General features: G+C 34.1%; 1 protein-coding gene across 1 annotated transcript in view; it reads right to left on the bottom strand.

The window, feature by feature from the left end:
* Nucleotides 1-1767: 1767 nt before the first annotated feature.
* The window catches only part of AGMO (alkylglycerol monooxygenase), a 182658-nt gene continuing 166525 nt past the window's right edge, over nucleotides 1768-17900 (bottom strand). Inside the window, exon 14 of the mRNA XM_065752692.1 lies at nucleotides 1768-2045. Coding sequence (XP_065608764.1) covers nucleotides 1965-2045 — 81 coding nt within the window. The 3' untranslated portion in view covers nucleotides 1768-1964. The remainder of the gene's footprint in view (nucleotides 2046-17900) is intronic.

The raw sequence follows: 17900 nt of genomic DNA, 5'->3' as shown, positions 1-17900 counted from the left end.
TTTTTAACATTTGCTAATAGAAAAAGAAGATTCTGTTAATCTTTGGTTTTCTCCCAAAGGTGTGTGACAGTGGGAATTTTAATGATAAACAAAAACAAACGGAAGTCTTAAGCAATACTGCATATACTACAAATGTGATTATAATGTTTCTGACTTGAACCTGTGATACTAAGGCTTCAGCTTGCAGAACATCAGTGTTTCCAGAGATACAAAACAGTGGATCTCTAAAAGAAAAACAGTTACTTGCACAACATGTGTTAAACAAAAAAAATGTTTATTTCGTTCTCTCTGTCATATAATTCACCTACAATTTTTGGAGCTAAACAATATAGTCAAATAACTAATAAATAAGCCATGAAATCTTAAAAATGGAAGAAGAGCAGATTACCAAAATGACACTAATATAACCTAATGATACGCAGTGCTTGTAGTCAGAATTTAATCCATTCAATTAACTGTATGTAATATATTAATGATGCATAATTTAATTCACTAATCACCTGGACTCTAGAGTCTCTTAACTATTCAAAAATAGAGACAGTATAACTAGATCTAGAATTGGTTTAAGGTGTCTAAACATTTACATAGTTTCTATTATAAAATAATGACAGGCAACTTGACAGGGATATAGCTACCTATCACATAGCTAATAGGAGAATGATGCAGCCAAGAGCATTTCTTCAAGCCTGAGCATGAAACTCTCTTTTCTGAGAAATATATAAAATCCACGAGACACTGTTGCAATTTCATTTGTATAAGTTCAAGGTCTGACTTATGATTTATTGGAAACATCTGATTACGTAGTCTGTGGCATCTTTTATGTCTAAAGTGTGAAAATATATATTAATTAAGAACAGGCTGGCCTCATATGAGAAGTTGGTTGGCATGCCATTAATATCCTAAAAAAAAATTGAATGAAAAAAAAACCAACAAAAACCCACCAAAACAATATTTCTAATCCAAGTATTACTGTTAGCTTGAAGTATGCAAGACAGCTTGCATTTTTTAGCTACTTGACTTTAAGTACTACTAAAAGTTTTGGAACCAAGTAGAAGTTGGAAGAGCATGAGGAAAGAAAAACAACCTAGCTTCAGTATTTTTGCCAGTCCTGCTGTTTGGAGACTCCCTTTGCCATTTGTATTTAATTTTCCTATCTCAGTAGAAACCATCTTCCCAGCAGCTCCTGAAAGATGTGCATCTCCCTTGAGATCACCTCAACAGGAAATTACGAGGAATTAAGGGCCCAGCCTTGCAAATATTTTGTCATGTGAGTAATATTAGTCAATGGGATACTTGTGTGCAAGTGCTGGCTTGATCAGTATCTAAGGTTGGCAACTGCAGGTGTACTCCCTAAATAACTCAGTCGAAACTGAAAGCCTGTATTATAAAATGCATATATCCGTCAACTTTTCTGAAGATATTTCAAGTCATACTAGTTTGAGATATTTTATCATGCTGTTTTTAATAATTTTCCTGTCTCAACTATACATCTTCATGTTGCAGTGTGCTAGGAATACCAAACTACACATGATCATTATGGAAAAACTGATATTCATATATCAGCCAGTTGCTTTATACCAGATTGCTACAAATATGTTTCTAATTATTCCTATTCTGAAAATACTTTTCACATATGGTTAACTACGAGTAAAAGTATTGCAAAATGCAATTAGTTTTACAGGACTTCCAAGATACTGTGATACCTTTAATGCAAAAAGAATAAAAATAAAAAAAAAATTATGAATGAACATTTTATTTGAGAGTTAAATTAAGTATTTTTAACATCAAATAAAATAAATTCACTTCCCAATGAATCTTTCAAACTTTCATATGAAATCATACCCCTCCTATCATTGTAAAATGACTATGATTGAGAAAGAGTCATAGCAGATAAATTCCAAGGAACTTAGAAGGTTATTCTGAAGAGATGTTTCCATAATTAAAGTGGTGTCAGGTCTGTTCTTTCAGAGATGTTTATCTTTAGATGAAGTGATCCGCTTCATAATTTGAATTCCCCAGAATGCAATGCAGAGGGAAAACAGGACCTACAATACAAAATTAAAAATGATAAGCATTACATAATAGCTTCAAAAGGTTATTTATATGTAAACATGAATGGAATAAAGCATAGAACTCATAAGAGGAAAAATTACACAAGTACGTAGGCATACTGATAAATTCACTTTATGAAAGTATGTTCTCTTTTTATAATGCACTTTATTGTGTACCTCCTTGTTTCAATTTGTTTTTTCTTTTCCTAAATGGTATCAAAATAGAGTAACTGGCAGTCTGTATAACCTTCTCTATTTTGTAGTAGAGATTGGATTTGGAGTGTTCAGAGTTACATACAATAAAACACGACAAGAACACCAGCTGTGACAGAAGGTAGGTGCAAAAACGTTGACGTTTTTTCTGGCAAATAATATCTGAAGATTCCAAGCATTGCAAGTTGCATGGTAGTATACAAATACCTACTGTATTCTTACTCTATGGTAAATGAAGTGTTCTAGTTGCAGTACTTTAGATACTTATTCCCCAACACACTATTTGTGTAGACATAAACTAGATTTGAAATAATTTAGGAAAAATAGTGTTTTCTTTTGCTGCATGGATTTTTTTGCTAGCCAATGAATTTTAACAAGAAATTTACTGTTTTATGTTTATTATTATTAAGTTTGCTTGCTAGAAACCACTTGGGGACAAGTAAGAATATTTGCAGGGTACCTAATCCAGGTAACAGCTTTGTCTAAACAAGTATAGCAGGATAAAAAGCACTTGTGTGCATGTGCATATATGAAATGTTATATTTTAAAATCTTTGATATAAATCTTTGACTGTCACAATTTGAACAAAAATATGACAGTCATGGGTTAATGAAGTAAATATGAATTGAACTAAGCATTAGATTATTAGAAGATATTTTGTCCAAGTGATTTCTTTTGTTTGATGGGAAAGAGAAAATCCAAATTAAAACGATGTTTGGAGTCAAGTTATAATATTTTTTTCAGGTTTTTCTCCAATATAGAAGTACTGACTAGGACAGCTTCAATTTTAAATTTAACATAACTTAACTTTCAACATTTAAAAATGCAGGGCCCAAAAGCCTACTACTGTCCTCATCTGCACAATCATTCAACAAAGTACATGAGATCTGACTGTCCAATATAAATTAAAAATGACCATAATACTTAACAGGTACTAATTCTACATGGGATGGAATGAAGTCTGATCCCCCTCACAACCTATCTGAGACAGGTACAGCTTCACATAATCTATACACTGCACAGTTATTAGCATGAGGGCAACACAAAATAACAATTAAGCACAAATCAAATCAAATTCTCTTTCAAGGCAAATTCTCTTCAACTATTCCCACTGAAGATTTTAATTCTACTTACCAAGGGTAAGTTGACTATTCAGAAATTCTGGTGACACTATTAGTTGTTTATTTTAGACTCATTTTTAAGAAATATTTATAAAATTTTACCAAAATACGTGTTAATAGGAATTTCTGAAAAATTTTACTTTCTTTTTTTTTTTTTTTTCCCCCTTTCCTGTATTATCACAAGCACCTTGTAAAACTTGACTAAATCTCTCTGTAACTCAATTTTATAGCTATGGAGTGGAGATGCAGCGCTGCAGGCACACACTCTTCATATTTTGAGAGATTTGCTTTTTTTCTACACTGAGATGTCCATGTAGAAGAAAAATAATTATACATAACTATCATACAAATATCTGCCTATTAAGCAATTGAGCCATATGAATTGTGGCACAAATACAACGATAACATCTTCTGACTGTGGAAAAACTCTTTGTCATGCTATCTCCAGAAAAAAAGATCTCATCCACTTGTCATAATTAGTACTTCTCTGACACGCTACTAAACTCATTTTATTCCTCACCTCAGAAGATCACTTCTATTCCTGGAAGACACATTAAATATAGAAGTATTTCATTTTCAGAAGCATGCTTAAGCACATTTAATGACTGAAAGGCAGGGCATTTGTAGGGGATTAATGACTGCTGGGAGATGATGATCACCTGAAGAAGCACAGCTATGGGCCATTAAGCCCCAGGAAATGTTCTCAGCTAAAGATGGTTATTGCTATTATAGACTGAAAATGAAAAAAACATCTTGAGAGAATTTTTCTTTTAAAAATAGAACGATGCAATTTCTTCTTTTTTAATTAAATTATTCATTGTGTTTTTCATAAAGCATGCAATCAGTGCTTGTGGGGGTGTATTTCAAATTGCAGTTATTATATCCAGAATGAAAAACCACATAATGCACAGTGTGGATCTGCAGAACAAGTTTGGCTTCATCATTCTATGAAAGTATTGATTCACTGCCTATCAATGTCAGGACTACAAGTACTCGATGGAAAATAACATATTCATGAAATAATAATGCTTCAAGGTTGAGGAAAAAAAAGAACAGGGAAAAAAATTAAGGGGCCACATCTTCCCTTGCATGACAGAAGTTCTGGCTCGCTCTATAGCTATAATGCTAACCTATACTGAGCAGAGCCAGCTGCATGGGGCAACCAAGCAGAAACTTGCTGTGGGGGCTGGAGTTCAGTTTCTTCTGATTGCTGCTACATATTCTGGAGGTAAAAGGTTTGTCCCACTTGAATAAATGACGCAGTCAGGAGATGCTGGTAATGGAAAACCAAGCACTGCTACATGCCAGAATTTAGAGCAGACACTAGTGTGGGCAGCGGGAAGAAGCAGAAGAGCATTCCACCAGGTGACTTAAACTATATCTATCATCTTGAAAGCAGAATTTCTTGCAAGCATACATCCAGGAATGTTAAAATGCAGACTTTTTGCCATCTCAACATTAGCAGTTGTTACATTTATCTGTTCAAGTAGCTACAAACTAACTATGGCCTCTCCTTTAGACTGCTGGAAGAAGACAGACTTCTTCCAAATATTTACATTATCTCTTTCCCTACAGTCTATTTCCATAAAGCCTGTTGTTCCCACTGTGAATAAGGCTACAGAAATGTAAATAAAATTGTTCATAAGAAAAAGATACCTTAGCTAATGGTCTGAATGCAGGACTGAATCTGCTGTTCACAACAAATTCCCACTGGAGTGATCTAAGTTCATTAAGTTGTAAAATATTTTAAATTAATTACCTAAATTCATGCACCCAATTCTGTGTGAGTAGCTTTGCTAACGATCATTAATGTTATTTTCTGCCATTTTCTCTTTTTGTAATGACTTCTTTTGCAGAGTTGCCTAGACACAATGTAATAATTTCTAGATTGAGAAGTGTTTCTGTATATCATTATTCTTTTCCAGTTAATATAGAGAGCATGAATTGATATAATAGTACAATATAATAATACAATAAATAAAATACAATATAATAATACTAAAATACAATATAATAATAAAATGGTTAAATAAGCAATTCCAAATTTCACAAGTTTCATTCACTGTCTCCCTACATCTCTACAAGACTACTTGCAAACAAGAACGTACAGAACTATACAGAGATGGAAAATATGTCATAGAAGTGGAGAAAGAGGTATACTGTTTTGAAATGTCAGGATCTGGGTAATAGCTGCTTGCATCTTCATTCTCAGTGCAGTGTTTTGGAATGAGCAGCCCAAGGTTTGTACAGAAATACCATGATTTTAGCAGTAGATATAGAAAACACTTGTAGAGTGCACAGATCAAGTAGACTGCTGCACTAGCAAAAAACAAAAACAAAACAAAAAACAAACAAACAAAAAATGCAGTAACAATACTTGGAAACCAAGAAGTAGAATGATTAGTATTATTTTTTGGGGAGAGTAAGAGAACGGTGGATAGAAGGGAACTACAATAGTAAAAGCTTCAAAGCATTTGTCCAAGATTTCTGCAGAAGTAGCAGGATGTCTGCAAATTCTCCATGAGGGTTCATCATACACATTTAGATTATTGGTGTAGCACACATCTCACAGGTTCAGGACGTCCCAGACATAGAATGAAGAGTGTAATGATATATTGTTGGCACATATGCAATTAATTCAAGTACCTTCATTCCCCCCAAAAATATGCTGACAGTTCACTCATGGACAAGATTCTCACTGGTATGATGTACTCCATTAGTTTCGTACTTCATAATTAGCAGATGATGAGAAAATAAGAGGGAAGTAATCTTCTGCCCACTATGTTAAGCATTATAATCATTTTTTAAAAGATGGCCTGAGTCTCTAAAGCTAGATAAAGCCTGAAAACATAGTCTGTAAATGTCCCCATATCCTAAAAATTCTATGTTACATATTCAGGAAAGACAAAGAAAGATATGGAGACAGGATATATATCACTCAGTTGCTTTCACAGCTGGACACATCCTCTCTATGAAATGAAATGAAATGAAATGCACTGAAGAGATGCTTGAGTTAGCAAGGACAGAAGCTGCTAGGAGTCTCAGCACAACACCAGGTTGGATGACTTTCCTGGCACTGCACCTGAGCTTCTACCTTGCATCCCTCAGCTAAACTCGTGGGAATTTTCACACAGGAAGATCTAAAATGGCTTACATGCAGCCAGCACAATAACTAGAATCCTACCAGACCAGGGCCTTTCGAGTCATTTGTATATATATCCTATTGAATTGTTACTTATTGTATTCCTTTCTTCTGGGGTCAAAGAACAACCCACAACCTAAACATTAGGACTATGATTTTTTTTTTTTACCTCATTCTTGAAAGGACAAAAACAACAACCTGAAACCAGAAAGCTTTGCTGTCAATGGTGAATAGGAACTTCAAAGCACATTACTTTGCATAGAGCTAATGCAAGCTAGAGCTAATATCAACATTATACTTAATGACATGCACATAGACCCTTCTCATGATCTTCATTACAGAAGTTGTCAAAGTGTTTTACTGGAATATCTGAGAATAGTTGCCATATAAATTACTTAATTCCATGCATAAACACCTAACTTATTCTAAAATATTTAGCCTTTTTGAATTGTCCTCCAAAGCAGAACTCTGATAAACTGAAGTCTTATATGTCCAGCACACTAAAATAACTTCTGCACCATTTCATTGCTCTTTAAAGGGAATTCTCTTTAAAAGAAAATTTAGTAATTATGAACTGTCAGTTGTCCTTTGAGCTTAAAAATCTCATAAAAGATACTAACATATTACTTACTCTGTTACACATTCTTAGCTCACAGTGTTATTCCCCAGGTTTCCAACTTTGCCATTAACCAGTAATTCATACCATCGCATTGCCATTATCTTTTTAAATTATTAATTCTGGGAAACAAAGTAAAAGCCATAATTTGCCCTCTTTGGATTTGCCAGTCTTAAATTAGTTCTCATCTCTATCTACCTATTAGTCCCCGTGTTTATGTCTAAGTGCATGTCAGATAACCTAGTGGCTTCATAATATTCCCAAAACCAAACTTTAAAACTCACATGAAAGACATATCACCTACAAACATGTGTCTGATAATCACATTTTTCAGCTCTTTGCATTTGCTTTCTGGTTTTACTTGCAGTGCTTGAAGTCCTTCTTTTGAAAATGTTTCTTAAAATTAAACATTTTGTGTAGATATATGCACCCATGGGCTTAAGTTTAAAAATATGAAAATTATTCCTGTCCACTTTAGAAACTTTTACCAGTCACTACAGTTTTGACAGAAACTCCAGGCTGTGACATCTCTTAGGGAAACCCAGTTCATATTCTGGGCCTCTCTTGGCTGCAGGCTTCATACCTTACTCATGATGAACAAGAGAGATGAGCATCATTGAATTTGCTCTTATAATTATTCTAATTAATTCTAATAATTAGCTAGCTTTACCACACCAGAGGGGTTGATGGGTGCACTGCTGGAAGGAAAATCAGTGAAATAATGCTTTTTAGATTGTTGACAATGGAGTACTGAAAAACAAAGGTGAACAGATTTAGAACTTAATTCTGAACTTCGCTTTTTTTTTTTTTAATGAAAACAATGCTGTTTTTAATGAAAACAATGCTGTTTTTCAGCTTTCATTTTCTCTCAAATTTGAGAAACAACAGGCAAAAAAAATTCTTAGCATACTTTAAAAGAACAATTAAAAAATAAAATTTTCATAAGGTTAAAAGGACAAATCTTAGAAATATCTCAATCTGTAAACTCACGGGTTTAATCTTTTGTAGGCTACAAGGCCAAATAAATTGATAGAGTTATTAATAGCTGTTTATTGCAGGAACAAAATATTTGAGATACTTCTGTCTCAGTTTGGCTAAAACTGTTGAGTTTATTTTTTCCAACATTTAAAAAGGAAGTGTACCCATTGATATGAAACATCTCAATTACTGTTATGCCTGTCAGCAGCTGTAATACAATTACATACACCTGACAGCATCACTTATAGCTCAAACATAAGCTGGAAGGTAAAAGAGACATCTGCAAAGAAGTATTTAATTTTATAAAATATAAGCTAAATACATGTAAAGAGAATATTATCCTCCCCTGCTGTAGAAATATGAAGACTGTTTTCCTTTAATCAATAGTTTACTGTGGTGATCTTATGTTTAATCAAATTTAAATTGTTCTCCTTTGGCTTAAAGGACCAAATGTTTCAAAATGCAATACCATAGACTGGACATGTAGTATGCTGCTGTACACGGTAAGATTATTGCTTTTATGAAGTCATAAGTACTATACTGCTTAATCCTTCTGTAGCAAAGTATTTTTTTACTTAAAACATAGCAAATTCATTTAAAAGATGGACAGGATGACCTGCCCTTGAAGACATCATGCTCACTTAAAAATAAAAGCAAACTACAGAAAATAAATAAATAAATAAATAAATATTGCAGTTTGAACATAGAAAGAAAATAGATAATTGTAACATTTTGAAATTCATTTCTTCACTGTGTTACATTCACCTGATAAGCACCTACAGGAATAACTAAATGCTTGTAGGTCTTCCATTTTTACATAAATTTAATATAACACTATTGCAGGAAAAAGTGGTTTCCAACCTTTCTATCATTAACAAGCATTAATAAAATATTAAACATTAATGGAATATGTTTTTTCATAGATGGGTTTTGTTTCAGAGTGTGGCTACTGTGTGTAAGTGCATTGGTGATGGTGGAAAAACCAAGACTGTGATGTCGGCCTGGAGCTCTCTGAAAAGGTGGCTGCAAAGTGGAAGATCTCTGACTGATGGTTTCCTAAGTATGCTGTTATGAGAAAGTTGACTGGATAGAAGCTCAGAAATCAGAATACGTCCACTTTGTGGAGGTAAAAAAAAAATAAAATCCCAGCTTTTAACTATAAACCCACAGACATTAGATCACTGACAGAAAAACTTTGCTGCAGATGTTAAAAAGAAGTGATGGGAAAAATCTGACTAATGGCAAATGTGAAAGAAGGGAATAGGAATTTGCAGAGAGTGATAAAACAACTGAGTGACAAGCAGAAAGAATTTTCAGTACAGTGGGAAAAATAAAACAAAAAACAAACAAACAAAAAACAACAGAAAAGTATTCAAGGAAGACTGGAAGACAGAGATCAAGCCTAAAAGTCATCTGACACAAAGATTGTTCTGAAAGCCAGTATGTCTTCAGAAGAAATAATTATTTCATCAAAAAGATGGAGAACATACACGGCTGTTCTTAGCAAAGGAAATATATTAATATATATTGATACTGAAAAGGAAAAATGTTGCCATGAAAGATACATGTCCAAGTTAAAGATAGACAGAACATACCCATCATGCTGGCCAACCCTCTTTTTGATGCCAAAAGCAGGAACATGTGACTGTTCTTAAATTCCAAGGAGAAGAAAAATGTTGAGGTCAGTCCAGCCCTATGACCATCACTGTACATAGAAAAAAAAAACAAACCAGATCTCCTGACTACTGAAGTGTCACTTTCTTGCCATACAATCAACAAAATTTCTCTGCGTTCTGGATTTTGATTCTATTTTTCTCTGGCAAACTCCCATCTCCAAATCTCACTGTTGATAATGTAGAAGTAGCTGTACTAATATTCACCACAGCTGCATTCCAATAGGCTACTTCCCACTTACCCATAAAGACTTCCTACTTGGAAAAGTAAAGAAGCAAATATAAATGAAACTTCTACATGGAAGGTATGCAACTAAGCTAAAGGAAAAACCTCCAGTAAGAAAGAATCAATTAATCAATTATTATATTACAAAATGAGAGTGAAATTAGAATTTAAGAGAAAAAATAGGCATGCATATGATAATATTTCTAACATTAAAAAAAAAAAGCTACAATGCCTTTTTTTCTTTATAAATACAAGGACATTTCATAATAGTTTTTACTAAACTGGAGATTCTGAAGTAAATGTGTAATTTAATCAAAGTGAAAAATACTGTAACTAAGAAGAAGAAACTAAATGCCTGAATATGAAAGAGAAATAAAGGCCAGCTAAGAGTATATCAGAAAAAAAAAAAAGTAAAAGAAGAGTTGGAGCTTAGAAGATATTAGCAGAAGAGTATCACAGTAACTGTTCCTGCCTGCTCTAAGTTGGGGAAGTCTTTAAAGAAAATATAGATAAATAAGATATAGTCCTGAGGTAGAAAATTAAACTGATAAAAAGTTTAGAAAAGCTGAGTTGTAGGAAAGCTTGAAGAAATTCTGCATATCCCTGAAGAAAATAAAACTCAGAAGGAGCAACAAAATTAATTTTCTGACATGTGAAAGAATAACATAACAAGAAAAGAAGACAAAGTACTGTTCAACGTAATGAAATAGGGTTATATATCTTTTTTTTTTTAATATAAGATTCTTCATAGAAACTAACAAAAAATCCTGCTGCCTGGAAGGATGGTATAGCATTAGAAACAGCTATGTAAGGAAGCTGTGAAAGGTATATAAATGATTATATAGGCAAGTGTCTATGGTGTAACTGTAATTGATCCTCCTTCAGTGCAGACTCCCTGCTAGTCCAGTATTTCTGTTTATTCACACTGAATACAAAGGAATTCATCTCAAACTTACATTTGCTAATACCATCCGCTTTGCCAACTGCAGTCAAGAAAGATGAAACTGCTTAGCTCACAGAGCAATCAGTACTTTAGCAAACACCTTTTGCAGTAAGCAGCCTGCATCAACTTAATTCTCAGATGTGAGTGGGATGAAAAGTAAAATAGTAAAATCTGCTGCTTCTTGTTTTGTTTTTTTTAATTTCCCCAGTTTCTAGCATTGGACAGATTTGAACCTGCTTACCATTAGGAAGAAAGAGATCAACTTCCACTGTTTCTTTGGATTTTACCTGCAAAGACTGGTGGCAGAAGCATGAGCTTTCTCACTCTTATTTTATGCACAGTATAGACTCTGCACAAAAAATATGGCACCATACAGTCAAAATCATCTGCCTCTAAGACAAGGAGTTATAGTATAAGTCTGGGATGCTGGGATATTCAGTTTGCACTCTTTGCCATAGATTAGACTTTTAGTGTTTACAGCGCTCTAGCTGAGAAAGCTTTTATCTCCCCCACAAGGTGGTACTTTCTAACCCTCATCTCACTAAAATCTAAGACAATTGCACTCACTAGAGTAATGCAGGAAGAATAAAGACATCAAAGACAGATTTGTCACTTCACAACATTTTTTTCTGTGACAAACATTGTATTAATAATTTTAAATCCATTGTATTTTTTTCTCAACAATTATGTGCTTGCATAAACACAATGGACATCTTTAAAAATTGGATAATTGAGTGTATTTCTTATATGGCTCCAGCTATTGAGCAACCTTAGCTCCATAGCTCATGGTGCTGACCAAATAAAGAGCTAAAAATTGTGTGATAAATCATTTCCATCTCATGATTATATTGGCTTAAAGAAGTAACGTCACTATATAATGAATAATTAGACAATGTTGAAAAAATATCAATCCAAAGTATTTTATAGAAATATGTCATCTTCCTAAGCTAAAGTTTTGTTGTTTTCCTCCTTCTGTGTTGGATTCTAGATTAAAAGGGATGTTGTGCCCTAAATACAATTCTGTCTTGGAAAGGCTACTGGGTATTGTTTAATTTGTATGTCAAAGGGAGGACTGAAGTCTCAACAGTTGTTAACCTCTCCCATGGTGTGCTAATAAAAGGTCAGAGGCCCATATGTGGCTTGCAGCCTGGGGAATTTCTCTCAATGTTCTGCCAGGGATGGGACCGCCTGAATGTTTTCTCTCATAAGTTTTAAGCCATAAACTGCATCCTACTTGGCTCACTGTGCCAAAACTGGACCCAGGGGTATCCAGAGTCTTGGCTGATGGGAAAAAATGAATGCTTCCTATGGAAGCCACAGCTGTTTTCCTGAGAGAGAGAGAGAACAGATGCTTAAATATTTCTTTGCTTTCCGTTTCTGACTACCTGTTCTGGCAGCCATTCCAAGAAGGGGGGAGTACAGAGGCAGGCATCCAGCTGCTTTCAATAATCCTTGGCAGCACAGGTACTGATTACCTAAAAACTAAAAGTGTTCCACAAGCATTTTTTTTTTGTGTGAATTTCAAACTATAAAAAAGGTGAGAGCATGTACTAATGCTCCCATCCCCCATCCTCCCCTCCTTAGCAGAAATTTATTGATTGGGATAAAGACCTTAATTACAAAAGCAGAGAGTATTTCAGGGGAAAAAATAATACTGAAATTTATTTTCAATAAAATACATTGAAGTGTGCATTCTACATATATATGCACACAGAGAAATCTAAACTTGTAAATAGTATATATATTCCATGCATTTTCTAGAAAGAGGATTAGTTTTTTCAGTCAGATTGTAGGGTGAATGTTACAATATGGATTTGATTTTGAGTTGTGGGGTAGTATTTATCCTAAGGATAATTTCTAGAGGTCTAAGAAAGTGTGCATGCAAAGTTATGTTTTGTATTGATTTGGACCAGGATTGTATATAACATCAGCTACCTCCTAAATTCCACTGAAAACATATTACATTAGAACATAGCTTATGATACTGTATAGTAACTATTAAGTAATTATCTTTGTCTAACTTTATTTTTTGAATACATATTAGTTACCAATGACCTTTCCATAGAGACAGTAGGGAAAAAGTCTATCCTCTTCTTACAAACAGGTTGTATAGATGTTTGATAGCACTTAGATCAACTCCGTTCAACATTTTTCTCCAATAGTATCTTTTGATGTATTATGGAAAAAATTGATAAAATTAATCCAATTCAAACACAGTTAATTCATATTCATCAAAATGGGATAGTAGATAGCTATAGCTGATATGTAAAGAGCAGAACAGCACATAAGACTCTAAAACCAGACATAATGATTAGTCATTGCTCAGTGGATCAACATTTTCAGCTAAGATTACTGTTCATCAGTTTATTTGCTATTGAGGACAGCTTTGTCAGACCCATACACAGCTGCACCTGCTTGCTACTTGCACTGCTCAGTCAGTGCCTGCTCTGTCACAGTCCTTATGAAATGAAGAAACATCTGTCAACAAGTGAAGCAAGCAGATAATATCAATGCTTTCCATCAAGAGCTGTAAAGTGCTTTGGGAAAGAGCAGCTCTATAATAGCAGTGATTCTCCTCATCAGACAATAAAAACAGTATTCTCCTATAAGACACCTGAATGATCTTTGCTTCAAGACCCAGGGCAGACCACTCGAACAGCAGTGGGCCAGTCTTCCTCAAGATTTTTCCTCTCCTCCCCAACTACACTCACCAAAACTTTTCATTTACATTCAGTTCAACAGTGTATTTACTTATTTTTACTTCTATAATGATCACCAACCATGCAGCAGACACAATATCTACATCACTGACCAAACATTCCTGTGAGTGTTCTTGTGCTGATGGCTGAGCTGCTCTCCAAGCCAGTGCATTTCCAAAACAGAGCACAAATCCTGCACAGATATTTTCTGAGTGCTTACTTCAGACCAGAGGAGGTTGAAAACTGATGAAGTGAAACCCAGAGTGGTAGATAAACTACTTCCAAGCTACAAGGAATAGAATTTAGTTCTACTCCGACTGGTGATCTCACAGCTCAGCCATGCAAGTTGTTCCTCCCCTCCTAGAGGCAGAAACCACTGGCAAGATAGATCACGTACAAAATCTTCTAGGAATGGGAAAAGAGGAAGAAAGTGGTTTCACCTGACCAAACCACTAAAAGTCAATGAGTTCAAACAGGTAAGGAAGCCACAAATTATGAAAAAGAGCTACTGTATTTGAGTAAACTGTTCACATGGGAAAGAGCCTTCGGAATTTTGCTGCCTGTAATATATACTAACTAGATTCTGCCCTGTGTCACTTTCTCCTTTATAACTCATTTATGGCACTTCCAACAATACCAGCTCCTCATCTTTCCATTTTCTTTTCCAAGTCATAACACTACATTTAATAACTTAGCATCTGAAAATAGAGCAATATCCCTGTTTCTCTCCAAAGTAAGTGACAGAGGTCTTTAAAAATGTCAGGTGGCTGCCCAAGATAAAGTGTTCTTTTGTGACAATAAGAGTCCATCACTTGCTAGATGTTTTAATAACAATATCATAATTTTCATTTGTTTAATAAGGATCAAATAGGTTTTGCTGAAATGATTAACATGTAATAGCGTATGTTTGTCTATAGTTTTAGTTTTGTTATTTGCATCTTTTTGCTGTTCTAGCCCTTGTATTATTTTCCTATTCTTCAGTTGACTCATAAAGAATTATTCTTTTTTTTTGTCCTCTATTTTTGTCTTTAAAGCACTGTCAGTATAAAAGGCTTTTGTAGTTACGCATATATATCAGTTAAATCACACTTTCAACAGTACTAAACAGAACATTTCTGTATTATTTTCCTTTTTTGTTTTGTTTTGTTAAAAGCCAGCATACTACAATACTGAATCATACAGAAAATATGGAAAATAAGTGTATTATCATAAAAATCATTAAAGCGGGAGAGTGAAAAAAGACATGATTATAGGTGTACAGATATATTTCTAAAAAATTCAGATATAAGTGATATAAGATCTATTTGCAATCTTTACTCACCAAAGTATTTTTACTGAAATCTACAGGAGTATTCACATAAAAAATACAGGATAGACCCTAAAAGACTGAGAGAAATCCTTTTTTTTTGTTTTTCTGCTATGAGAACAAATATTGCATCATAAAGCAAATGATGTCCAGATGAGTAAAATAGCTTAGCAACAAGATAATCTTATAGAAAACTTATAGGTGCATCTATAGTGATGACAGATAATAGAACCTGAGGAGAGGTTATTACAGACAATTTGGAGTATAACATCTGAGTCATATCCCGATTGTTGAAGAAATTATTGTCAGATCCTGCAAGAAGATTAGTCTATATCTAAAGGGATTTACTACTGATATTATACTAACATGTTCAGAGTTATAAAAATAACACAGTTTTTTTAATAAAAGAGAAACTAATTGGTTCATAAAATAACTTTAAAGCACCTCTAGCTACCACTAACAACAGAAGAAATAGATGAGCTACCCATAAATTAGTATATAATCAAGATTATAATAGACTGTAGTACAATGTAAATGTATTCAGGGAAAAAAAAAGAGAGAAATGTGAAAAAGTACTAAATATATTTGGACACAGATGTATTTTTAAATGAACAAACATGAGTTTTTCATTTGCTGAGCCCACACGTGGAAATAATTTAAATGGATAGGTTTGTTCTAGCTGTGTGAGTAGCCTTCTGGGGGACCATATCACAAGGCTGACTCTGATCCATGGATTCTGAGCTAGATCCATGGACTCTTTCTTGGATCAATGCACTTAACTTTGCTCACCAGGTCACAACTCATACTGCAATACTGGTGAACTGTAGTATGGTGTTGGCACTCAGTGAGCTGGACTGTCAACTTCCACAGGCTAGTATGGAACTGTGGTAAAGGCACATCCTACTATAAAGACCAGAAATAACTGTAAAATGGAAAATATATTTTGCATAGTTTTGTAAACGTATCCAATGTTTAGTTGAATTAATTCTGTCTGAAGATTCCACTGTGCATTTGTATTTGGGACTGAAACATGACCAGTTGGAAAACTGAAGAGATAAAGCAGTAACATTTATACAGCCTTAATAAAACCAATTCTGTATTTTTTTTCCACTATAGAACTGGCTAGAGAAGTATGCAAACTGCATCAGATCTATACTAATTATTTCCTCCCCACAATACCATATTTCCTTTATGAAGCATTGCACTCAGATATATTCATATAAAGTACAAATTAACTGTTTTATCCTAATGGTGAAAAAAATATAACTAGAGAGTTGTGCAAAAGGTGAGGTTGATTAAAAAGGAAAGAAAAGTGAACTATGGAGTGTTCTGGTAACTGGGAAGTAAGGCCAAACATACGTTTAACATTCCGTCAAAAGGTTCTGAAGCTCTTGTATAGGACTGATATGATGAGCTTATTACAAACAAGAATTTATCAATTCAAACAATGCAACGGTAGATTAGATTCTATTTTCTTATTTTCAGATTTAAAAAAAAAAAATTGAAAATATTTGTTATTTGGCATTGTCATGGTTCAGCCATGAAAATTTTGCTGTTTCTGTGAGGCACATTTAGATTCTTTTTCAGAAGAGAATTTATTGAACATATTTCAACACTTGTACATGAAATAGAATAAACTAGATTTATTAATAAAAAAATATTTGGCTATTTTCTTATGGATTCTGCTTTTCCTAAAGTTCAGTCATGGCTTATTGCAAATGTTTGCCTCCATCATATTATTAACTCAAATTTCTATCGTATGCTTAACCTTTTATGAAGACCACCCTGATTCTCCAGTTGAAATAATCAAATAGACATTTGCAGGCTTCTTAACTAGGAACAATCTTTGACATAAAGATGGAGCAAGTCTTGAATTCCTATTTCTTAAGATAGTAAACAGGCAAACCACTCTAATCTTGAACTCTCTCAAGCAGGGAGACTAGTTCAGGGATGAGAAAATTTCTAAAGGACTTATAGAGAAAGGAAAAGACCTTCAATATACCATCACCAGACCAAACTTATGGCTCCATTCAACAAGAATAAAAAATTGCATCATGCAAGTAGCGTAAGGAAGTCTATTTGCTCACATAATAAGTCCACAGTATCTTCTCTACATTAAAAAGCAAAGATGGCAGCAGCAGTATGTTGGTACATATCCCATGAGAAGCTCACAAAAGTAGAAACAAAAAAATACAGGCTCTTTAGACACCAAACAAGCAAATGTACCAAGCCTCTTCAACATAGCAGTAAGACAGTTCTCATAACTCCACTCTTGTTGCTCTACTGAAGAAAATGTTTCTCAAATACTGATGATTATAATTTCCCATTATAGCTCTGTATCTTTCTACTTTTATTTTTATTTGTTGCTTTTTGCTTTACAGAGTTGTATTCACCATCCTGATATTACATTGCCAATAGCAATAAAAATAAACAATAAAACCCTGCAATTTTCAGTTCTTTCCTGTTCAACCACTTCATTTTACCACTGAACTTTAACAAGAGCAGCCTGCCTATATCTCTGCTGGTACCTTGTGTATCAATGTCTGGCCTGACATCCCACCTGTAGCAAGAACCATATGTGTGTTTTTCTCACATGCCAACCCCTCCCTTTTACAAACTTCATTCCCATCCTTGATCAGATCTTATGAACACATGGACAGTAATAGCACAACAGAATAAAGATGAGAATAAATTTTATTCTGTGGAAATGATATTAAGATTTATATACTCAGATTGATCAGAACGAGAAACCTTTTAATCACATTTTTATTGGAGCTTAATAACTCCACACCTGCACGTGTAAGAAATCAAGCAGGGGATTTAAGAAACTGTTGTGTCTGAACAAAGACCTGCTGGTCAAACTGAGATGTTAGAAAGGAAATGCACAGGCAGTAGTAGTGACATGTGGCCTGGAAAGAGTACAGGGATACTG

Source organism: Cyrtonyx montezumae, unplaced genomic scaffold (genome assembly GCF_038088225.1).
Source record: "Cyrtonyx montezumae isolate F1298 unplaced genomic scaffold, pur_monq_1.0 scaffold_8, whole genome shotgun sequence".
Taxonomy (NCBI): Eukaryota; Metazoa; Chordata; class Aves; order Galliformes; family Odontophoridae; genus Cyrtonyx; species Cyrtonyx montezumae.
Note: the sequence above shows the minus strand (reverse complement) of the source record. Positions and strands in the feature narration are given on the sequence as shown.